Source organism: Lygodium microphyllum, unplaced genomic scaffold, assembly GCF_053477565.2.
Source record: "Lygodium microphyllum isolate KBCC unplaced genomic scaffold, Lygodium_microphyllum_v1.1.10 scaffold_48, whole genome shotgun sequence".
NCBI classification, from domain to species: Eukaryota; Viridiplantae; Streptophyta; class Polypodiopsida; order Schizaeales; family Lygodiaceae; genus Lygodium; species Lygodium microphyllum.
The window spans coordinates 507,705-533,128 of NW_028229531.1; the positions used below are offsets into that span (position 1 = coordinate 507,705).

At 40.1% G+C, this 25,424-nt stretch overlaps 1 protein-coding gene across 1 annotated transcript; it reads left to right on the plus strand.

The window, feature by feature from the left end:
• Nucleotides 1-2,271: 2,271 nt before the first annotated feature.
• On the plus strand, nt 2,272-6,399 carry LOC148008907 (uncharacterized). Its single transcript, XM_087673927.1, has 3 exons — nt 2,272-2,704; nt 5,781-5,843; nt 5,964-6,399. The coding sequence occupies exons 1-3, from the start codon at nt 2,357-2,359 to the stop codon at nt 6,081-6,083; spliced, it is 531 nt and encodes a 176-aa protein (XP_087530053.1). The 5' UTR covers nt 2,272-2,356; the 3' UTR covers nt 6,084-6,399.
• The last annotated feature ends 19,025 nt before the right edge of the window (nt 6,400-25,424 follow it).

A 25,424-nucleotide genomic window follows, 5' to 3' on the forward strand; every position in this document is an offset into this window, starting at 1 on the left:
GACCATAAATTAGTATTTGTACCATCATAACCTTAATCTACAATGACCCAATAACAACGATAAGAACACTTAAAATGAACTATGTTGGATTATTACTCCAAATGAATTAAATGGGACATCCAAATTTTTCACACCACAAGGGCAATGTAATTTGAAGGCCCATATGTCTTGTATAATATAGAGAGAGAAGAAGGCAAATCCCATGAACTCATTGGATGCACACCATTAAACCAAGTATTGTTCATGAATTGTAGCTAAAATGAAACATTGACAATCATTTCCCTCTAGGGAAAGCCCATTGAAAAATTGTCAAACGTGCCACACACAAAGAGAGAGAGAGAGAGAGAGAGAGAGAGAGAGAGAGAGAGAGAGAGAGAGAGAGAGAGAGAGAGAGAGAGAGAGAGAGAGAGAGAGAGAGAGAGAGAGAGAGAGAGAGAGAGAGAGAGAGAGGCAATGTTCTACAAGTGGAAGAGCATGGAGCAACAACCATGCAAGAGTGAGTCTAGTGAGTTTTGACTAGTTGTTACCCATTCCTCATTTGAGGAAATCACAATACGTGGCAAGCGGAAGGACTATCTTCTATTTTTCCCTCCTTAAAATAACAAATACATTTTAAAATCAATTAAAAAAAAGGTCAAATCCACATGTTACCCTTTTTCTTCGGATGAGAGTGAAGGCCCTCACACATGGGCTTCAAATGATGTATCATGGTTCATTATTTATGATTTGGTAGCAAAATATTATGGTATTTAGAGTAAACGAAGCCTTTACCCTCACAGTGTGCTATTACTTTGATCCTTTGTCTAGAGCACCTATCCTGTAGATGGATGGAGATAGTAAGCTTATAAAAGGAGGCCTCAACAAAGATTACAATGGGATCTAGGAGAGTGGGTGTGGAGGGATCTATTTCTTGATAGATCATGTGACATGGCCTTCTCTAGCTACATTAGTAGGCTAGGGAGGAGGATATAGATGAGTAGGATCAGTGCGTAGGTAGTAGCCAGCCCCCATTAGCATAGAGAGGGAATCTCAGATGAGTTTTTATATGATTTTTGGAGGAGGCTACATGACAACTTTAGGCCTAGGAAGATATCTTTCTTCTTAGGACTTGTAGCTCACAAGAGCTTAGTAGTTGGCACATGGCTTGGATACAAAAGGGACCTAGTGGCATGCACAAGATGTTGGCAAGTTGAGACATAGAGATGTTGCCTATGGGATTGCCCTAGAGCCTAGGAGGTATGGAGGAAAGCTCTCAGGGTGATATTCCATGGCACAACAAAGTCCATGGTGGCAACTTAGGGGGATGTAGCCTAGGTCAAAGATAGAAGCCTAGCATGTGGTGATGAGGACGTTCAGAGAGTTTTTCTTTTCTCATCATTGGATAGCACTTTAGTAGGATCCCTACTCTACTCGTAGGCATAGTGGATCTAGGGACAATGTCACATAAGAGAGTTGATTGCTAGAATCATAGCCTCGTACATTTGGATCACAAGATGCATCCACGTTATTGACCTTTAGGATGTATCCGTAGTAGAGACTTTAGCGAGGATTTTGGTGGAGATCATCTACACTCTCAAAGGGAGATGGAAGAGGATGCAGGGTAGCTCTGAGAGGATGAGAAAGAAAGAGAGGCCTTTGTGTGAACATGGTACTCGGGCACTTTCTTCTACATTGTCCCTTGGATGGTTTGGCATTATAGCCTACCTGATTGGCTGTTTACACAACCATTGAATTTGTGATGTACTTAGGCTGGTTACACACCAAGTGATGGATGACCAATCCCTGCCTAGAGTGTGGGCATTCACTCTTTGAAACAGGGTGCGGACATGGGCGCCATACCTTTACACACCAAATGGACACAATTTATAAAAAAATACAAGACAATAAACTTATAACTTTTTTGATTGATTGCAAATGCTAAAAGTGCACCCTTATCCGCCAGTTTATAAAGTGGGAAGGGGAGAGTCCTCGTCCAAAAGTGGATGGGAGATCGACTTGCTTAGCAGGTAAACAACAGGTCATGTCTTCTTGAGTGCGTAAAGGATTACGGATACCCAACCTTTAAATAAGTATTTTGATTGATTAAAGATTATAAAATGAGTGTCCATCATTTGGTGTGTAAGTAACCTTAGTTCCTCTTTAAAGAGTTCGTTTTCTTTGTATTTTGCCTAGGGGGTCCATTACCGGATGGTGTGTGAAAAGTGAGGTGCTTCACCATTGGCCCCTTTACCCTACAGATAGCCCCAAAATATCCATTTCAGGATTTTCAGTAGAAGATAGAAATAATCCCTTCAACTGGAAAATATTTGTCTCTACAACTTCTGCATCTGCCTCTGCATGCGAAGGCTCGCAAGCTATGGCGACGTTATCCATGGCTGCCGTGTCCTCATGTCACCAGCCGTTGTCTTTGTCCTCTTCCGCATTTTCTCCTTCGTCGCTCCCTTCTTCGGCTCTCTCTTCTTCCTTTCCTCTTTTCTCCTCTTCTTCAACGATCAGCTTTCACCGTGTGGTATGCCACAGTGCAGCTCCTAGTGACGGAGGCAGCGGCGGTTCGTGCTGCGGCGGGAGCGGCAAAGGGGCCGGTGGCGGAAGCTGCAGTAGCCACGGAAAGGGTGCAAGCTTGGCCAACATTGGGAAAGAGTTCGAGCAAATGGTCGCCTCTGCTACCCTGATGGAGTTCGAAAAGCAATACGACTCCAAGCCTGTGAGTGTCTCCTCCTCCCTGCACTGTTAGCTCGACTGTCTGCATTCTCGGACATTTGGTGAAGCTCGCACAAGATTGAGGCGATTCGGTGAAAATGTACCTTGCAAATTCAAAGAAATGTCATATTTGAATACCGGTTGAGATGGCCCAGCCCGTGAAATGAAAGCGTCTCAGTGAATTCTCGGAGAGTAGCATCTGAAAATTGAATTCTGAGAGATACCAGGGCGATTTCATATGGTACCTTACACTAAAATGTATATATGGACACAGAAGTGAACCGATTGAGAATGGTATACATAGCCAGTCTTACATCAGTGTCTTTGGGATGCCAACGAGCTTGCAAATGGCGTTCAGAAATGAACTGCATCTATTAACAGCTGTTGTTTAGATGGTCACACAATGAATTTAATTAGATTGGACGGTCTAGAAATGCTGTAAGCTAACGTTCACTTGATAATGAGGATCTACTGATTCAGGCAGAATGCCACATTACACTGATGCATCACACAATTCGGGACACTTATCTTTCCAATGGTGACTGAGAGTGGATACATTACTTGTGTCTGATCATTTGAAGGTTTTCAAGAAAGTCTTTAAGCAGTTAGGAGATTTGGGGGCTATTGACTGTAATTAGTCATTTGCTGTTACTACAACACTCCAGCAACAGAAGGTCAGATAATGTGACATCCACTGCAGAAATCTATTGTTCAAGAAGTATTGCGTATTACACTTGAGGCGGCAGGGTTCATTAGAATATCTGAATACTGCAGCCTATTGCTGCATACTAGTGACATTCTGCAAATGCAAACTTTGGTTTTATTGGGTTGGACTGATAAAGGCATAAACGAATAAGGGCATAACTCCAAACATCCCATATTTCCTCACTGCTGGGGCAGACAAACAGGAAATTACTTCTTAACCGAAGAGATTATGTGGGAAAATAATGAATTTTGGACATGGAAGAAGGATAGCACTTTATATATGCTACCAATCTTTGCCATCAGAAACTTGTTCTCATTAGTGATAAATCAATGAGCCCATATGTTTAGATGTAAATGGATTTGAAGTGTGGGTAACATCAGATATGGATTGCTTCATTGGATATGCACTAGGCTATATTTGACCCTCGCTTTGGCCTATATGATTATTTGGTGAAATACTCCGGTCCATCAATCACGAGACTAACTTTCGGTTTTGCCATATGTGTATATATCCTTTTGTGACATTTCTGTCCTTTAATAAAGAGGAACTTTTTCCACATGTGGAGGCTCTACTTGAAGAGTTGAACAGATATATTATTTTCAGAGTCAATAAGTGCTTTTTTGGGATTATGGCTCGGTGGTCAATGTTCATTGAAGCTCTATTTCTTATGCTGCCATTTCACGATTTTGATAAAGGAGCATGCTGTGTTCCCAGTGAGACCAAATCATAAACATATGTTTGAAAACACGATGAAGGCCTTCACAGGTGGACTTGATCTCTTGATAGCAGACTTTCAAAAGCCTTTTCCAAGTTTACTCTGATGTGTGAGCAGACTGATAGTGAAAGTCACAAGTTTAAACACACCTTAGAAGAAACTGAGTATTCTTGAGAAGAAATTACCAGCAATAGCTTGTGCTTCGCCATATCTGATCATTATTTTCTTGGAGCCAATTTCTGAGTGAGTACTGGTCAACAGAATCTTCACTAGTTCTTGTCCAAGAAGCATGTCCAATGGGCAACTTTTTATTGATCTTTTTGGAGGTCCTTTTTTTTGTCTAAAGATGATCAATAGAGTCTTACTATTCTCAAGACGCATACGCAATGGAAGCCTTTTTATCCACATTAGTCTTGTGGATTCTCTATGCTAAAAGCGAGAGGAATGTGGTAACCACCACAGCACGTTTTAGAAGGGTTGGTACCACTGACAGGAAGTTGAATGTAAATGCTGTTATGAAATAATAGGCAGGTCAAATTCTGTCCTTTTGTGATTAGGATTTTTGATGCATTAGAATCAATTGTGTATGGCGAAGGACCTTTTGTAGGGGGTTATGGATGTGTCTTGTAAGATAGAAAGGAATTACTCCTGCTACACTAATTTTGGAGCCACATTCCTGCTGACACACAATGAGGGATCTTTGTCTCTGTCTAATTTTGCTGTGTGATTACCATTGGTAAAAGCTATCAACTGTCCTGATCTGTTTTTTCCAAGACGCACTCTTCTTGTTCCTTGGAACTTTAAGACCACATTGCTCAGCCAACATTAGTCACTGAAAGATTGAATGCATCCTTCTTCTTCATGGAGGCTCAAGCTGACTTGTAATTTTACTTATATTATTCAGAAATTTGCATGTATGCTTTTTGCATTGCAAGTGGCTTGACACCTTCCCAACCTTTGCTTGTATGATCTTGAGGTAGACTAATGGCCATTAGATCTGTTCCTATTGGTGCTTATCAGCCTCTTGTATTTCTTTTGATTTTGATTCGAGATATTGTTCCTGCCTTGTCCAACACCTGCTTTGTACCAAAGACACTGTGCTTGCTGTGTAGGTGCTGGTAGAAAACTGTTCTGGGATTGCTGGTGGATCTTCCATTTACAATTGCTTTTTAGAGATTTGCATTGACGGTACACATAATCAATGGCAAGTTGCACTGTGTTCTATACCGCAACTTTTGCATTCTGACCTATTAATTGGGTCAACAGACCAGCTCTAAGATGTCTTGTATAGCACATCCCACAAGGGTAGGGATCTGCAGCACAGGCAGCATTATCATATGTACACTTGTGATGGATTACGTAGTGAACATGCACAAATAAAGTTCTGTTTTCTACTGGCTTTCATAATGCATATGACTAACTTGCTTCTTGTTTACTGAGACTTCAATGGGCAGTCCAAAGTCTCAATTAAATTTCACAAGCCCTGCATAAGTTTAGCAGATTGTAACTTGTATTGGAGTTTGTCTATAGTAGTTGCACACTGTTTCTGGGAGGAACTATTAGCAAAAAAATTTCACTGTTTCGATTTTTAGACAAAATGATAGTTTCTACTCAGATTCTGAAGATTCAAATATGGCTTGCTTACATATTGCCCGGCAGATGGAGGGCACCATCACTAGAGATATCATTGACACTGTGATGCAGACTCGTCCAGAAGGAGTGGTATGTATGCACTGAATTGCTTGATGCTTGAGGTAGTCAAGTGTTGTCTATGCAGAATCACTGGTACCATGAGATTTCTAAGTTTGAATTGAAGAAAGCTTGCCTTCCATTTGCTGGCAGGATCAAGAAGGAGAAGGAGAGAAGTTTCTTGACATCAATGCCATTTTAGAGGAGGCAAGTGCAATGAGCAATGGTGGTGATTTTGTCTTTGCAGACGACTCTGATTTTGTATTTGTGTAATTGAGCAGAATAATTCTCCTTAAGAGTGACATGTACATATGTATCCATTGGATCTACATGTGGAGTTTTATTCCTATAGGGTACATGAAGCCTCAAAAGCAAATACAGCTTTTAGAAGCTTAGATCATGCTTCCTGCAGTCTCTCTATATTTCTGTGGCCAAATTTCAATTTCTGTTCTCTTGAGGTTGCAACTTCAAGGTATTGCTTGTGGCACATCTGTGAGATTGGAAACCTCTGGGCAGTTGACAAGCTTGAGGTCTTCCAAAAGAAAAACCAGTTGACAACTTTGCAATATTTATCTCCTCGTTACAACGACTTCTCCTATTTTTTTTTCCTGAAATATCATCTGATAAGAAAATCTTTTACTTCCCTCCGTGAACAAAAGGAAGAAGGGAGTTTGCTCTTTGAAATATGACAAATTCTTAGGATATATTGCCCCAAGAAAAAGAGGTTGATTCTTCCATTTACTTTTTGCCTTGTCGTGAGGCAACGAAATAGATGCACCTACCTTGGTAGACCCTGAAGATATTTTCCCATATATGATTTCCTCTTTTGTCAAGCTTATTGATGTTATCATATGTGAGTGGGTGATGTACCCATCACATCTTTTTAGCTTGAGGGTGGGACTTGGCTCAAAGGTGGTCCAAAAAAATAATGAGGTGCTGGACAGCCCAATCACTGTTCTCAAGTTTTAAAAGAGTATTGAACAAGCCAATGAATCTAAACAAGGGACAGGTTGGTAAATGAATGTAAAGGTGAAGCAACCAACTACACTAGGGATCAAGAAGTTGGTAAATGAAGGTGAAGGTGAAGGAACCAACTACTTTAGGGGTCAACAAGAAGTGTGAAATGTGCTTCTTGTTGAACATGTGTTGGCAAAGAAATGACAAATGGGGAGGGTCTAACATGTCCTTAGCGAGTGGGCCATGTGCTCGTAATATACTCTCATGTTTCAATCACCTGGGAATCATTGCTTTCCATCAAGTCGTCATTGGTACATGTAGGAGGAGTTGTTAATCAAGGGCTTGGACTTGCTGGACAAGTTGGATTCATCGATGTACTTTTGTCCATGCTTTTGTGAGAGCTGGTTACTAAGTTTTAGGAGAGGTGCAAGGTTTGATGCATGACACAATCATCATGAAGGTTGATGCATGTGTTGTTGGTTTGGATCCATTGCCCATCTGCCAAATATTGAAGCCCATGATATCATGATTAAATGTTTGGAAGATCATTGGGAGCATCATCGAGTGGCACATTTGAAAGGCATGTTATTAGTTTAGGTGGTGAGAGCGTCTTCGTATATGTGATCTTGGTAGAGCTTTGAGTGTCCATCATTCACTCATTGTGCTATTGTTGGGACCCAATGTAGGGTTAGTCTCAAGCTTTCTACTCACTTGGTGTGGCCATGACCTATTCTTCACAATGCAGGTGGGTGGCCCTAGATGAAGATATATTCCCCCTCCATGGCTTTTATCCCCCATACCTTGTTAGTGGATTAGTTGGTGCTTGAGTGACTTTAGGTGTGGTCCAATGGGCCGTACATGGGAGTTAAACGTTGTATAGTTTTTTGATGCCTATTTGTGAGGTTTGTTGCCATTATCTTATGATCAACTAGACAATATTATTATTTTATTTGTTCTTTGATCTAATTCAAATATTGGCATATTTTTTAAATGGCTCCCTCATTCATTCATCATTTGCAAACTTTGAGAGCAATACTTGTTGGAGAGAGGGATTTTGTGCTATCATTCACACAATCATGCTAGTGACTCGCTGTTGTACATGACTATCCTATGACTTGGTATGTGGATTCCATTTCTTGAGAATATCTACGAGTTCTCTTTGTAGAGTGTTTTTCTCTAGTAGTCTCCCTTTCTTCTCTCTCGATGTTATGCAATCTATTATAACAATCTTTCATGCCTCCATCATTGCATCCACTTTTAACATGTCCCTTAGATTATCTTGAGAGACTTGTATATTTGATTGTTTTATATTTTTGGGCCAACTTTTGCTAGAGTGTTGAGCATATGTACTTGTACAATTCTTAATTAGCCATAGTTTTAAGTGAAAAAAAAAAAGTTGTGAGGTGAAGTGCTTTATCTTCCTCTCTATTGATTGGCTTTCCATTGCCTTGCCCTTGTGGCACATGTCTTATCCATTACTCTTGATTCATGACTTGGGAGTTATCAATTTCAACTTATTACGTCAACTTCTATCTTGTGTGCGATGACTTCTACTTTTTGAATGTTCAATGTATGGAGGATTTTTTACCATGGAGAAGCTATCCACACTACTTTGGAGGTCTTGGCTTTAAGCTTGCCTTTATATCTAATTCATGAAGTGCTTTTTATGTTGACCACATTGAAGTATCTTATGGATTGACATGACATAATGGCATCTCTCTCTCATTTTGAAGGATTTTCCATTACTAATGGTATCTCTTGGTGTACCCATCTTCGTTAAGTTTGTTTACTTGGAAGGGGAGTTTGAGGTATGTGAATGTAGTGTAAGTGCATATGCTTTCACTAAGAGGATTTGCTTGAATCTAGTTTGGGTATGTTTTCGAAGCGGATATCTCATTAGTGTAACCTCACTAACATCCGTTGGAGGATTCATCCCCTTGTGAGTGACCCTTGGGTTTTCTTCCACTAAGCCAACAAGATAGACTTCTCTTAGCACATGGTGATAGCTTTCTAATTGGATTAGTAGGAAGGGCTATGAACTATGGAAACTGTTGTTTTGAGAGGGGGCAACTAATATCCTTGGACATTCACCTTAAGGAGTTCTTTATTATTGGCACCTCGTGGGATAATTCTAGCTTTTTCACCCTTCAAGAATTTAGTACTAGTGCTTGGGAGGTACTTCATAGGTCTAGTCATTCTATGATCGATGGCTTGGGGTCAAAATTTTCCCCTTTGACATTTTGGACATTACAAACAGTTGAAGAGCATGAGGTGCTTTTTTTAGGAGATTTGAGTAACTCTTGCTTGGACTATTGTGGACATTCATGAGCTTCTCACTGTGGGGAGTTGTTTCTTCATCCCATGATTTATAAAAAGGACCCTTTTAGTTCTATGTTTTAGATATGTTCAGTTTATATGTAGGATTGGGAAGTCCATGGTTTTGGCACTTTGTTTACATCTTTCTACCATTGTACTCTTGTTACTCATAGTGTGTAATAAGTATTAAGAGGGAGTATTAGAAATATATGTGCTACTTTTTAATGTGCTATTGGGATTGCTCTCGTGAGACACTCACAGTGAGTTCTTTGGACTCTCATCTATATTATTCTCTTTCATCTCATCTCACTTGTAGCTTATATTAAGATAACCTTACTTGACATCCCAAAGATTGTGGGTTACACTCATTATTCACTTGCTCTTGGCTAGTGTTTTGCTTATTATGGTAATCACTATGAAAATAAGATGCGTTTTTAAAAAACTTATTGGATTCTCATTTGTTTGTTTGTTGCACGATTCATGATTTTTACGCAAGGTACTATGTATAGCACTAGTTGCATTGTGCTTGCAAATAGATGGTAGGGAACTAATGTGTTTTGTGTTGTGGTTTCTAGATGATTAGATGGAGCTATGTGGAATAATCATTTTGATTGGATTGTATTTGAAGGCGTAAGTATTAATTTTTTAAAGGCTCTTCACTAGCATGAAATTATTATATTTCGGGTGCTTTCTAGCATAGGATTATTGTATGCATGTATATGTGAAATTATTTATTTTGTAACATTTGTACAAAGTTAAGGCTAAATAATTATATTTGTAAACCTTAGAATATATTTATTTGATAGAAGTTAGATACTATTAGACCAAAAAGATGGTATTTTTGTAAATAAAGAAAAAGCTCAAATAATAGGATACTTTTCATAGATTTTTTTGGAGTACAAAAAAAAATGCTAATCCATAAATACATGCATAGGGAAGGTGCTCACTAATGCATGGGGGAGATAGTACCCAATCTTGTGTTGTGCACTCTTTTATTGTCTCTCTTTTTCCAATTTGTGGTTTTATCAAATTCTTATCAATTTATGCCTTTGTATGGTTAAGAGCTATAACATTCCTACTAGCTTAAATTTATGAGTGTTTCTTGGTGGCTCTCTTTGGGATAACTTTTGTATGGTCCTCACCATTATTGAGTTGCTTTTTATTTGTTCTTACTAATCTTGTTTATGCTATATAATATAATATTACTATGTACATGATCTTGTGATGGTGTAAACACACCATAACACACTTTCTTTAGTAAGGGTATAGTAATAGATATTCCTTCTTTGATTTCATGCACAACAATAACTTGATGCCATCTCTTCATTGGTGGTTGAAAATTTTTTTTTTTTTGACTGCGCACCAAGGTATACATGGCTATAGCGTTTGTTACTTTTCTTAAGAGGTGTACAATATTAGTGTTTGCAATTGTTGTGGAAGAGTCAATTCACAATGCTAGTTCCTTAGCCACATATACTATAGGAACACTCTCATTGAGAGTATATTGACATGGAACATGATAAGGAAGGTTAGGGTCCTAGGATTAAAATGTTTCAGTGGTTGTTTGGGTTTTAGTGTTATGGTTATGTTCCAGGTTAGAATTGATTGGGAATGGGTTATAAGTATTAAAATATGATGTGATGTTTCCTAAGCTAGTATAGTTGGTAAGACTAGTGGTTGCTTAATGAATGTGCTTATAGAGCTTATTGTTGTTGCTATTGCTTCTTCACTTCCATAGGTTGTTTAGATGTTGAGAAACTACTGAGAATGGGTATTAAGGTGTGGTGTGACCATATTGATTGTACATTTGGCAAGTAGATTATTGTAAAGATCTCTTTTAGATGCTAACACCTTGTAATAAATTGCACCTCTACATTAATGTAAATCAATCATTGAATCATAAAATATCGATTTTGTCTTGGTTTGTTCTGCTTCCAACTCTTGATTCGAACTTTTAGAACCCATTCATGAGCGCATATTAAGCCTCGAATGTACTTATTGCTAGAATCTTCCATTGATAAATTTGTCCTATCACTAAATAAATAGCACTCTTATGCTCCTTGGAAAGTTCCAAGTGCATAATAAGAAGCATGTTGTGGCTCTAAGTATCTTGTATGTTTAGAATTAAAGCATTTATTGACTGGACAATTGAAAGTTTACATAGCTTGTCTAATGATCTTCTAAAATATTTTAGGGTGGTTAATAGTAAACATTGATGGATTTGCTAGGTCTATGTTGTTTTGTAAGGACAAGAGGGATGTCTAGAGTATTATGGGAAGCAAACATATTCTTTGAGGACTGCCTGCAACTCATTAGTTATTGTTGACAATAATCAAGACCACTTCTTAGCTTTACCTTTTCCTCACAAGATCAATTAAATATGCTAGACATTTGTTAAAAAATGTCAAATTGTGTGAGAGCTTATGCTCGACTGCTAGGACCCACGAACTACTTATTGTTTCAAGTGTTCAAGCCAAGTGTAATGGCTACCTCTCATATAGCTGTGCACACTCACGCCTACAAGTGTAGTGAGCTTACCTTCATGCTCGATCAAGTTGCCTCCTCCCATGAGCTATTTGGTAGCTCCACGATCCTAAAGTGTAAGCTCAAGCAAGCTCGATTCTCAAGCTCTAAGCTCCAAGCTTCATTGCCATGTATGAGACAAGACAAGAGAAGAGAAAACAAGAAGAAAAGAGGAGAAGATGGATAGCTTCTTCACCATGGTCCCTCACCCTCATATACTCCTTACTTTCTCACACACACTCTCTCAAACACAAGTGCAATCAAGAAGAAGAAGAAGAAGAGAGCTAGTTTTGGCTACATACAAGAATGGTCTTCTTCATTTACTTTTGCCTTTTACACTTGCCCTACCTTCTCCTTAGGTGCTTGTCCCTTTTTTGCATGATCGACCATTTTAGCCTAGGTTCTCTTTCCCTATTCTCTTCCTATTTATATTGTTCCTTTGAGGTTGGTGCTCTTTTACAAAAATTTAGGGTGTACTTTTATATTTTAAATGTGCCTTTTTATTTTTACACTTGCCTTGGGCTTTTAAAGATGCTCATGCACTTATGACATTTTTTCTTCTATTTTTCCATTGGGCCGACCTTTTCCACTTTGCCATGCATCTTGATTTTCTCACACTTTCTTTTTCACTTTCTTTTCATCGGGGTTAACATTACCCTCCTCCTAGCCAAGTGTCAATCCCATGGCACTTGTTGGTGAGGGCTTGGGTGGTTGAAGGTTTTCCATGTGGGTCGATGATAGGGATTTGGGGAGATTGGCCGTGGAGAAGAAGCATAACAAAATGGATGTGAGCTTGTGGAGGTCGAGAAGAGATCAAGTGGGTGACGGGAGCCTTCAAGTTTAGTGGTTGGTTGTGGTTGATCAAATGTACCTGAAAAGGAAAAGGAAGTGCACTACTTGGGGATGTGCTTACCTCATTGTGTAACATATGATGTCCATGCCAGGGGAAATGGGAGCTGGGTCGGAACCTTAGCAAGCATGTGGTGTTGTCCCACACTTGAGGACCTAGATTGCGCAAGGGGATTTATTGTGAGTGTGAATTAGGAAGACAAGTCTAGTGTAAACTCATTTGGCATGTCCTACCCTTGATGTGCTCCAAGTGTGAAGTGGGGAAAGGGGCTAGGGATATAATTATCCCTAGGTGCAATGTCTATGGCACTCCTATGGTACATGAGAATTCCATTTTTTCATTTTCTTGTGCTTCGTCTTTGTCTATTCTTTATCTTTTTTTTTTAAATTTTAAAAAAATATTTAATATATTAGGAGGGAGCATGCTAGACGTTATCTCGATGTTCGTCAGGAGCTACCTTGTGAGGAGGCCTAAGAGACATAGCAAGGAAAGGTCAGCTCTACAAGTAGCCTTTTATGTTAATAGGTATGTTTAGGGGTGCTGTTGATAGGAAGAGGTGACTGCACTTGGTGAAATGGATGTCGTTAATATCTTTAAGGATTACCATACAAAAGAAAGGAAGGAGCGTGGACTTGATCATGAGGTGGCCCATTGTGTAGCTATCAATTCCAGGCATTGAGATAAAAAAAGAGTGGGGCCTCTTTCACTGTGGGCTTTTGCTTGAGCAAAATCATGAGTACCTTGAGATGATTACAAGTAGTGATGAATGTAGGGTTGGGGAAGAATGAAAACTCATCGAGGAAGTACATGATGGATGGGCGGATGTCTTGCTCAGTGAAGATTAATCACTCCTCTAGACTCCTTGTATTCACATTATAGATCTTGAGAAAATCGTACTTGCCATGCACATCTGGGTCATAGTCTACCCCTATTCTCTTGTGAATATGACATGTAGGTGGGATCATTGTGCTCCTTCGGTATGGTGTTATAGAAGGCCATCCAAGCATCAAGGTTGGAGTCCCAAACACGTCGCCGCTATTTTAGTTGGACTTTGTATCCGCCATTGATGGTCTTTGGGATCTCCCAAACCTTGCCTTGCCACAATAGTCCACATGCTCTTTTTGCTACCTTGTAGGGTATTTTTCTCTTTCATTTGTCCATCGGTTTCCTAGTTGTTGTGTGAGCTTGATCACCTTCCACTACTTTTAGAGACAAGACCCTGTGCAAGGAGCGAGGATAGTGGAAGGAGAACTCAAAAGGTCAGCATTTGTTCTCCCACTACTCCTAGATAGCTAGTTACTGGGCCTAGTTTATAGGATAGCATTCTTCTCTTTGCAGGATTTTGACTTCAACAACTTGCTGCGGTTGTGGGCTCTTAGTCTCCTCTGTGCTTGCTCCACCATCTCTCCTCTTCCTTTTTGCTTCCATCACCCTTTTTGGAACTGGGCTTCCCTCAAGTTCTTTAGGTGGCATCACCTGTTGTCGTGGGCTATAGGTTCACGTGGTTGCTCTTTCTCTTCTTGGCCCTTCTTAAATTTTAGCCTCTCTTCTTGCATTGGTTGTCTTGGCTTTCCAATAGGGCGCTGCATCTGTTTTTCCTACTCTCCAAACCCTAACTCCGCCAGCTCCTTTGTGTCGAGAGCCAAACATGCCTCTGTTGTTGCTTTGTGCTTAGGCTAGTGCTAGCTGCAGGAGTGCTCTCTTGGAGATCGTATCTTATGGCTCTTCTTGTAATTTCCAACTTCCTTTTTGGCCCTTTTACTGCGTTCTCACCTTCAGTCTAGGTCACATCTAGCACGATGTTAAGAAAGGCTTGCTGGTGGACTTCTATACATGCCTCCACTACTTTCGCCCTTGATAGTGCCATGATTCGTTCCCTTTCCTCCAAGGCAAAGTTGTTTGGCAAGGTCCTTGAGCCTTCTAGCACTCTTTTCTTCCCAAGCCCTAGCCTTATCCTCCATCTTTTTAATACCCCAAGTCTGGTATTGAGGCAACATCATTATCGTCTACTTCTACTCCTTTTAGGTCTCGAGTATCTTCTCCTTATATTGTCTGTGGTGGTTCAAGTACTCTTCGAGTCATTCTTACTCTTGGAGGGTCACATGGAGTCGATTTTGCACCTCTGCTAGTCTTTTTGTGCATTCGCATGGTGTAGCTCTTTGAGCAGCCGTTCCTTTTGTTGTTTCTCCTTACGGAACTCTGTGTAGGCCCAAGTCTTCATTTTTTTCAGCTCCTCGATGAGCTCATCTCTGATTTTCTTTAGTTGCTTGAGGTACTTTTTCATGTTCTTATTTTGTTGTAAGAGGACTGAGAAATCCATCTCCAACTCTATCTCCTCCCCTATCTTCGCATCATGGGGCTTTTTTGCGCTCTCTTCTTCATTGTTTGTCTCCACTTCCTTCTTCGCTTCCAACTCCTTCATCAAGTCATTTATTTGTCTCTTCTGGTGGTAGTTATTTGTCAAGTCTTTTCAAGATGATAAGCTGAGAATGCATCTCCTTCCGCATGTAGCTCTGCCAACACTACCTTCCTCTCTTCCTTCACCTTTTTCAGTTGGGCTAGTAGCTCTTTTACGCATTCATCATAATTCGTTGGCATTGGCATAATCGAGAGTATGGATATCATCGAGGCTTTTATTTTAGTCTTCTTTGGGTCTTTTCTTGACTCTGCATCTATAACAGTTGCGGCCTCTTCATCCCTGGTACTGGGGCTCCTCCACTTGGTGCTAAGCGAAGTTGCTGCACTGTGCTGACAAGGTAATGCACCTAAGCCATCACATTGCTTTGGTGCAATATGGCTTTTGCGGTTTCCTATGTGGTGGTGGTATGTGTGGCAACCACGACAAGTGGTGGTGGGTAAAATGAAGCCTTCCCCTTGCCTGCCATTGTAAGTCCTTGAGTTGCTATTGCTGATGTGGCACTGGTACCTAGTACATCTAGGCTCATCCTTGCCAACTCTTCTGATTAGGAAGTTTGTTCAACTGACAATCTCAGGGTGAGAGACATCTGCTCATCATCTTTTCTTTTAGCCTTTCCTCCTTCTCTTTTTACTTTCTCATTTATTCTTCTTTAGCCCTTTTAGACTATTCTTCAGCCTTTTGCAGCCGTTCATCCTCTTCCTCCTACTTCTTCTTTCATTCCTCTTCTACCTCGATTCCTTCTGCACAACTGTTAAGTCTTTGTTCCCTCTATTGTAGTTCCCTTCTTTTTGCTTGGAATTCTCAATATAATCTGTCCCTTTTCTCCTTGACTCAATGGAATAGAGCCATCCTCACCTCGGTCACTAACAAGTCTTTTGCTCGAACCCTCTTGTTGTTGCCGTGCTTGGAGGTGAGCTTCCTTTGTCTTTGTAGCTTGCTCTACTTCTTCCTTCTGTACTCTTGTAATTCCTTTATCCCCCAAGTTTTCGATAGAGAATGAAATCGGGATACTCATCTTAATGGTTGAATGCACTAGAAACCCATGGGCTAGTGAGTGCTCAAGTGTTTCTTGCACCACTTCTTTCCCTTGTACATCTCCCATAGCTTCGTGGATTATGGCAATTAGCATGCCCTTGAACCCTATGTTGGTCGCTTTGGCCGGTAGTTTCTTTCTTGTTGCTATCTTTGATATGGAATGTTGAGATGGCAAGATCTACATGTACAGTCATTGATGATGGATCGCCTAGCTAGATGGGTCCGCATGTTTACACTTAGCACGTTGGTGGTCATTATGATACTCACATCTCCACTGACTTATCACTTATTATATTTAGTTTGTTACACCTACCTACAACTGGCAAAGATATAGCGCCAGTCGATTAGTGTAGTCATGCATTATTTGACTTAGTAGGCCACTTTTCTTTATATTATATCTTATCTATACTTTGTGTACATTGTATAGTGTGTAGAAGAAGAATAAGAAATCAGCAAGAAAAAATTTTGGCCTCCATATCTCTTCTTATGTCCTTGAGTGAGCTTCCTCTTGTGTATATAGTGTGTGTTTGGTGCAGCAACTCAAGCAAGTCTCCCCTCCACACAATTCTTGACATGGTATCAGAGTCGCCCTATTGAGAGAGGCTGATTTTGAAGGCTGAAGTGAAGGAAAAGAAGCAAGGTTTGAGCAAGCAAGCAATGGGTAAGAAACTCTTCCATTCTTCTACTCTTTCTCTTGGATAGTGCTTATGGAGGCACCGAAAGTAGGATAGAGTGAAAATCTCATATTACTGTGAGATTTGGTGTGCAAGCAGAGCATTGTATATTCTGCAAATTCAGTCCTTTAGGGTCTTTCACACAACTTTTTTGGGCATCTGAGGCAATTTGAGGCCCCGTTTTAGAGCCATAAGATTGCGGACAACAGTTTCAGGGTACATTGTGATTTCAGCTATGTTGATCGAAAGTGGATGCACATGTTGCAGATTTCAAATTTTTAATCTTTGAGGTGTTTGTGAGGAAGAAAGCATAAGGTTTATTTACAAACAGGTTGTAGATTACATGTACTATTGAGCAATCAGTAAAAAAGGTTGCTTGGTGTATTGCTGTGCACTTGTTGTGAAAGGTTGCAGAAGACTAGTTTGCTGTGTTGTATCCTTATTTGTGATAATGGCAGTGAATAGTGGAAATCCCATTATTGAGTAGGTCGACAAGAACAACTACCCCTCATGGAAGTTCTGTGTGACAAACTTCCTCATTGGAAATGGCATTTATGAGCTTGTTTCAGGTGAAGAAAAGGAGCCAAAGCTAGGTATCTCTCCGACTGCAAATGAATTAAAGGCATGGAAAGAATGGAATACAAAAGACAAAAAGGTGATGTACTGGCTATTTGTAGTCATTTAATACTATGTTAGGAATGTAGAAACTTCACATGCAGCTTGGACAAATTTTGAGAATATGTTTTCAGTAAATACAAAGGTATGAAAGATTTAACTCAAGCAAGAGTTGAATACCTTGAAGAAATGAAAAATGTTTGTCAATGAGTATGTTTTGAAGGTGAGGACCATTATAGATGTTTTACCAGTGATTGATGCAATGCCTAATGATGATGATTTGGTTTCATACACTTTGAATGGCCTTAATAATGAGAAGGCATGGAAATCATTTGTTATTTCACTATATGTACGGAAGCCATTTTCAGATTTTAATGAGCTGGTCTCTCTCATGATTACCGAAGAGATCAATGTGCAGGGTGACTCGTCTGAAAGAAATTGTAAACATGTCCAAGCATTTTACTCAAGTTCAGGAAGGGGACGTAGTAGATCCTCTTCGAGAGGTCATGGTATGGGACGTACTGGCGATAATCAACAAAACATGTTCAATCAATAATTTGGTGAAATGCAGGTTTCAGGAGGCCAAGGAAACTTTAGAGGCAAGGAGAGCTCTAGAGGAAGAGGTGAACGGCAGAATAGAGGTTCTGGAAATTCTGCTATTATTGGCAATTATTGTGGAAAAACAGGTCATATTGTAGCCCATTGTTATGCTAAGAAGGATGATATTTGTAGTGGTAAATTGCAGCAAGAAAACTATGCATTATATTCATAACAGAATGAAGACAAAAATGAGCGTTTGTTTGTTATGCAGCATAATATGATGAATGTAATTACAGGAAAGGGGACACATGAGGATGTATCGTATGTCGATTCATGTACATCTAATCATATGACCAGTCACGTTGAATGGTTTGGAGAGATACATGACTTACAAAATCCAGGTTATGTGCAGACGAGTGATGATTCATGCCACCCAATTTTACACATTGGAAAGGTTTCCTTGTCCTTGCATGATGGCCAGACAAAGAATTTGACAGATGTATCACATGTGCCATCAATCATAAAGAATCTAGTGTCTGTTGACCAAATGGTAGAGCAAGGGTTGCAGGTCTGATTCAATGTAAAGGTTGTTTTGTAGAAGACTTTAATGATAAGTGTAGGTTGGTCGCAAAAGGAAGTAGAGTTGGCCGCATGTTCACTTTAGATGTTGGAATTCCTGCAATGGATGCTATTATATATGCTAAAGGAAAAGGAGTAGTTGTAGACATTGAAAAATGACATAAATATATTGGACATGCAAATGTGCAAAGGTTGAAATTAACGCAATCAAGAGGATTGGTTATAGGGTTGCATTCTTTTAGAGTTACAGAATTTCATAAAGTTTATGAAGCATGCTAGTTTGGTTAGTAGGCGAGACAACCCTTCTCGCATGACAAAGAATTGAGCAGAAATATACTTGATGTAGTGCATACAAAATTTTGGGGACCTACACAGAATGTATCTCTTGGTGGCAACAAATACTTTGTCACATTTATTGATGATTGTTCAAGGAAGCTATGGGTATATTTCGTGAAAGAAAAGAGTGATGTATTTAAGCACTTCAAATCTTTCAAGGCAGCTGTTGAAACAGAAATATATTTCAAAGTGAAGTGCTTGAGATCAGATGGAGGGGGAGAGTACCTCTCTAATGAGTTTAGTGTCTTCTTGAGGACTCACGGGATAAAGAGGCAATTTACTTGCATGTATACCCCGCAGCAAAATGGGGTTGCAGAAAGAAAAAATAGGCACATATTGCAGAAGTTGCACGTGCATTAATGGCTAAAAAGAATATGCCAAAACATTTTTGGTCTGAAGCTGTCTATATTGTTGTCTATATTATGAACAGAACTCCCACAGTTGTAGTTCATGGGATGACTCCCGATGAATGATTTACTGGCAAGAAGCTCGATGTATCACACTTGAAGGTATTTGACTGTGTTGCATATGTTCATATACTAGATGAGCTATGTAAAAAGCTTGATCAAAAGGTTGAAAAATGTATTTTTATTGGATACTCTTTAGAGTAGAAAGGATATCATTGTTATAACTTTGTCACAGGTGAGTTCAGAGTGAGTAGCGATGCTATTTTTTATGAGATGAGCAGTTGGTATGCACGTGCTGGTGATGTATTAGATGATGAAAATGATCATGATAGCTATGTGCAAAAAGAAAAGCAAGAATCACAGAGTCTCAGTGGACGAGAAACATCATTTGGTACTACATCGGACCAAGGAGTTGCGCTACATCTTTAGGTGGATCTATAAGTGTTGCAGGTAAAGACAAATAAAAGAAGAAAGTGTTGGATGGTAATGATGCATCTACTAGTTATTTGGGATTTGATGGAGATTCTAGTGGTTCAAAAAGTTTGGATGATGAGCTTGGTATTCCTTCAGTCAAAGGACACCAGGTGTACAGAGAGCTCATAGTAATGTAAAGGCTCCATTGAGTGATCTAGGGATACGCAGGTTTAGCAGGGTCAGACACCCTGTTAAAAGATTTGGTTTTGAAGGTTATGTAGCTTACCATTATGCTTATATGGTGAAACTAGTTGAGGATGCTGAGCCCACTTGTTTTAAGGATGTTGTTGGTCATGCTCATTGGGATGCAGCAATGGATGAGGAAATGGCTGCATTAGAAGCCAATAAGACTTGAGATTTGGTAACATTGCCTAAGGGTAAGAAAGCTATTGGTTGTAAGTGGATTTACAAAGTTAAGCATAATGAAGTGTTGAGATATCGAGCTCCACTCGTGATATGCCAGGGTGACCGTTGTGCATTTATGTCACTGACTTGTCAGTTGCAGATGCGGTTGGTACACCGCCCATGAATAATAGCTACATGACAGCTATCCTTATCTACTCTAGTTCGTGGCTCAATTAGTATGCCACCTTAGTTAGTTGAGTTTGGTTTGAGATCCATATATAGGGTTCTTCTATTTCTATGTACTAGAGTTCTTTTGGCTTACACAACTAAGAAGAGGAAAATTGTTTTCAGCCTCCACCTTTGTGTGTATTCCCCCATTGTGCAAGCAAGAAAGCTACAAGTGAGACTCCTTCCTTCTCTCCCATAATCTTGACATGGTATCAGAGCCTTGTTCGTGGTAAGGAGCTCAAGAAAGCAAACCAAGTTCGTGGTGTTCTGGTAAGAGGAGCAGTGTTGCTTTCATTTTCTGTTTTGGGAGCAGATCTCTGCAGGTAGCACAAACGGAAATTGCAAGAGTACATTGTCTCAGGTTGAGACGCCCTTCGCGGTGAAGCAAGAGGGCAGTATATGTTGCGGGATAGGGCTTTTGCCCTTGGTGACCCTATTTTTTTGATTTAAGGCCATTTCGGGGCCTGTTTTGGAGGCGGAAGTTTTCTGCACGCACTCAGGACAGACCCTATTTTATGCTGTGTGACCACTGTTCTACAGGTCGGTGAAAAGTTACTGTAGAAATTGCATCGTATGCTTGTACGCAGAGACATTGGGAGTTACAGAATCATCCTTGTTGCCTGTTGATGCAAAATCGTCACTTGGAAGTGACTGTGTGGTCAAATACCACTTTCGTCAGTCTTGCACATTTGCCCTTGTGAGGCTGAAGCTGTGTTCTTTGCAGTGACAGAATTTTTTGCAATGTTCTGTAATGGCGTTTGATTCTCTTTCACAGATTGTCACTGAAAAGCTTGACAAGAACAACTTCCAAGCATGGAAGTTTAGAATGACGAATTTTCTTATGGAAAAAGGATATTGGAAATTTGTTGCAGGAAATGAAGAAGAACTAGTTCTCCCTGATGTTCCCAATCAACAGCAAATGCATGCATTTAAAGCATAGCATGAGAGAGCCAGGAAAGTTATGTACTAGCTGTCTATTAGCATTTCAGACTCTATGATTGTGCATATTCAAGATGCAAGTACGCCAAAGGAGGCATGGGATACTTTGTCAAAAATGTATAGCACAAATACGCAAGCCAGGAAAATGCAGCTCAAGCAAGAGTTGCAGAATGTGCAAAGAGAAAGTATGAGCATCAATGACTATCACATGAAGGTGAAGAAGATTGCAGATGCACTTGCTTCCATTGGGTCGCCAGTGGAAGATGATGATTTAGTTTCTGTGACCTTGAATGGTCTAGGAAAGGATTATGCACAGTTCCAAACATCCATTTCCATCCGTGAAAGATTTCCTGGTTTTGAGGAGTTGATTGCTCTTCTAATTTCTGAGGAGCAGAGAAATGGTGGTGCATCTTCTTCAGGAGGAACTTCAAAAGAAGCTGTCTTCTACTCAAATATTGGAAGAGGTAGAGGCAGAGGTAAAGGAGGCCGATCTGGAGGCCGTGGTAGAAATTAGAATATGCAGCAAACTTAAGAAAACCAGTCCTATGGAGGAGGACGTGGTAACTCTAGAGGCAGGGGGAGCCAAAGAGGTCGTGGTGGATGGCAAAGAGGCCAAAATGCAAACAACAATGTTGAATGCTACTACTGTGGTAAAATGGGTAATATGGCTAAGGACTGCTATAAAAAGCAGAATGACAATGAATGGTAAATTGCAACAAGGAAATTATGCATATTCTAGTAGACAGGGTGATGACAGAAATGAGCATTTGTTTATGGTGCAGCACATGAACAATTCTGTGACAAGTGCAGAAGAAAGCAACGATGTGTGGTATGTTGACTCAGGTGCATCAAACCACATGACAGGTCATGCAGAATGGATGCAGGATGCAAGGAAAATGGAAAAACCAGGATTTGTGGAGACTGGTGATGATACTGCACATCCTATTGTGCAGATTGGAAAAATTCCTTTGTCTATGCAGGATGGGAAAAAGAAATACATGTCGAATGTATTTCATGTCCCGAATATCACCAAGAACCTAGTTTCTGTTGGTCAAAAGGTTGAGCAGGGCTTGCAGGTCAGATTTAATTCTCATGGATGCTTTGTTAAGGATATGAAAAATAAAGGTCGCTTGATAGCAAAAGAAAAGAAAAAGGGCAGAATGTTTACATTGGATGCAGACATGCCTGAATTGAGTACAGCAATGTTTGCACATGGGACCGGTGTAGTTGCAGATATTGATATCTTGCATAAACGCATTAGCCATGTTAATGTACAGCGACTTAAATCAATGCAAGCCCAAAATATTGTTGCAGGATTGCCTAAATTCAAGGTTGCAGAAATGCATAAGATATGTGAAGCCTGCCAATTTGGAAAACAGGCAAGGAAACCATTTTCTAGACATGTTCAAGAGAGTAAGAAGCCATTGGAATTAATCCACTCTGATGTGTGGACTACTAAAGCTGCATCTCTTGGAGGCTATCATTATTTTGTCACTTTTATTGATGACTATAGCAGAAAAGTTTGGGTGTATTTTATGAAAAAGAAAAGTGAAATTTTTGGGCATTTCAAAACTCTTAAAGCTATAGTTGAAAAAGAAACAGGCCTGCAAATAAAATGCCTAAGGTCAGATGGAGGGGGAGAGTACCTCTCAAATAAGTTTGCAAGGTTCCTGCAGGAGCATGGCATAAAGCAGCAATATTCATGCAGTCATATCCCACAACAAAATGGAATTGCAGAAAGAAAAAACATGCATATTGGAGAGGTATCTCATGCCATGCTCAACGAAAAAGACTTGCTAGATTTTTACTGTGCTGAAGCAGTTGCTACAGCAATCTATATAATGAACAGGACTCCCACTGCAGCAATACATGGGATGACTCCAGAGGAGAGGTATACTGGTAGGAAACCAGATATTTCTCATTTGAAAATTTTTAGTTGCATTGCCTATGTATATATGCTAGATGAGTTGAGATCCAAGTTGGATCCAAAAGCTGAGAAGTACATCTTTATTGGTTACTCTCTGCAGCAAAAAGGGTATAGATGCTATAACCCTTCTACTCGTAAGTTTACAGTGAGCAGAGATGTTGTTTTTGATGAGATGAGTAGCTGGTATAAACTAGTAAATGTGATTAATGATGTAGATGCACAAAATGGTAATGCTGCACAGAATTCACAACAACAGTCACAAAATATTAGTGGACATGGAGCGTCCTCTAGTAGTGGTTCACATTCTTCGCCATGGATAGGCAGATTGAGATCAAGAGAATCTTCTCAAAGCAATGCAGATAGTGGTATTCAGGTATCATGAAAAGGAAAAGAGAAGGTAGATCAGCCCATGTTTGATGTGAATGCAGGTCACTCTTATGTGGATGGTGAATCCAGTGGCTCAGAATAGAGCATTGATGATGAGTTGGGTATTCCTTCTATTGTTACACTTGGAGTAAGGAAGACCAGGGATGTTTTGAGAGCACCTGGGAGGAGTGAACCTACTTTGCGCAGGTCTATCAGAGCTAGGTATCCTGTGGATATGCTAAAATATGATGGATTTACAGCCATTCACTATGCATATATGGTCAAAGTGATACATGAACCAGAACCCACTTCTTTTGAGTAAGCCATGGGAAAAGAAAAATGGGAGAAAGCCATGGATGAAGAAATGGATGCCTTGGAAGCAAATGCTACATGGGAATCGGTACCTTTGCCTAAAGGTAAGAATGCAATTGGCTGTAAGTGGGTTTATAAGGTGAAGCACAATGCAGATGGTTCTATGAACAGATACAAGGCAAGATTAGTAGTCAAGGGGTATGCACAAACATATGGCATTGATTATGAAGAAACATTCAGTCCGGTTGTAAGGATGGTAATCGTAAGAGCAGTCATTGCTATGGCTGCATCAAAGGAATGGTCTTTACATCAGATGGATGTAAAGAATGCCTTCTTGCATGGTGATTTGCAAGAAGAGGTATATATAGAGCAGCCACCAGGTTATGTGCATGTTGTTCATCCTGAGTTTGTTTGCAGGTTGAAGAAAGCATTGTATGGCTTGAAGCAAGCACCTAGAGCATGGTCTGACAAGATAGGACAATATCTTGTCACTATTGGCTTTCAGATTTCCAAGGCAGATTTCTCACTTTATGTGAGAAAAACAGAGAAAGGTATTATGCTACTTGTCATTTATGTTGATGATTTGATTATAACAGGTGACAGTGATGAAGATATCCTTCATGTAAAAATGCTATTGAAGCAGAAGTTTGAGATGAAGGATTTGGGAGAGCTGCGTTATTTCTTGGACATTGAGGTGATTAGATCACCAAGTGGGATACAACTCTTGCAAAGGCAATATGGGTTGGACATGCTGTCCAAATATGGGATGACAGGCTGTAAGCCTATTTCAGTTCCTTTGGAGCAGAATGTGAAGCTGAGCGCAGATGCAGGTGAGCTTTTGGAAGACCCTACTATGTACAGACGCATAATAGGAAGTTTAATTTATATGACTATTACCAGGCCAAATTTGAGCTATGCTGTTGGATTGGTAAGTCAGTTTATGCAGGCTCCAAGGAAACCGCATTTGGATGCGGCTAGACACATACTCAGGTATGTGAAGTCCACATTGTAGTATGGACTATTTTATGAGACTGGGGTTCAGATACAGCTGCATGGATACACTGATGCTGATTGGGCTGGTAGTATTTCTGATAGACGATCTACCAGTGGATATGTGTTCTCTTTTGGGAGTGCTGCAGTCACTTGGAGCAGCAAGAAACAGCCTACAGTTGCCTTGTCGAGCACAGAGGCCGAGTACAGGGGTGCAGCAATGACTGCATGTGAGGTAGCTTGGTTGCATAAGCTACTTTATGATATGCATCAGCCTACAGATGGGCCAGTTGTCATTTATTGTGACAACATGAGTAGTATACACTTGGCAAATAACCCAGTCTATCATGCTAGAACAAAGCACATTGAGGTGCATTATCACTATGTGTGGGAGAGGGTATTACTAGGTCTTATTGATCTAGTTTATATCAGCACAGAGGATCAGGTAGCTGACATATTCACGAAGGCATTGGGCGCAGAGAAGCTGCGCAAGTTCAGAGACCTGCTTGGTGTGCAGGAATTGGGATTGAGCTCGAGGGGGAGTGTTGAGATATCGAGCTCCACTCGTGATATGCCAGGGTGACCGTTGTGCATTTATGTCACTGACTTTTCAATTGCAGATGCAGTTGGTACACCGCCCATGAATAATAGCTACATGATAGCTATCCTTATCTACTTTAGTTCGTGGCTCAGTTAGTATGCCACCTTAGTTAGTTGAGTTTGGTTTGAGACCCATATATAGGGTTCTTCTATTTCTATGTACTAGAGTTCTTTTGGCTTAC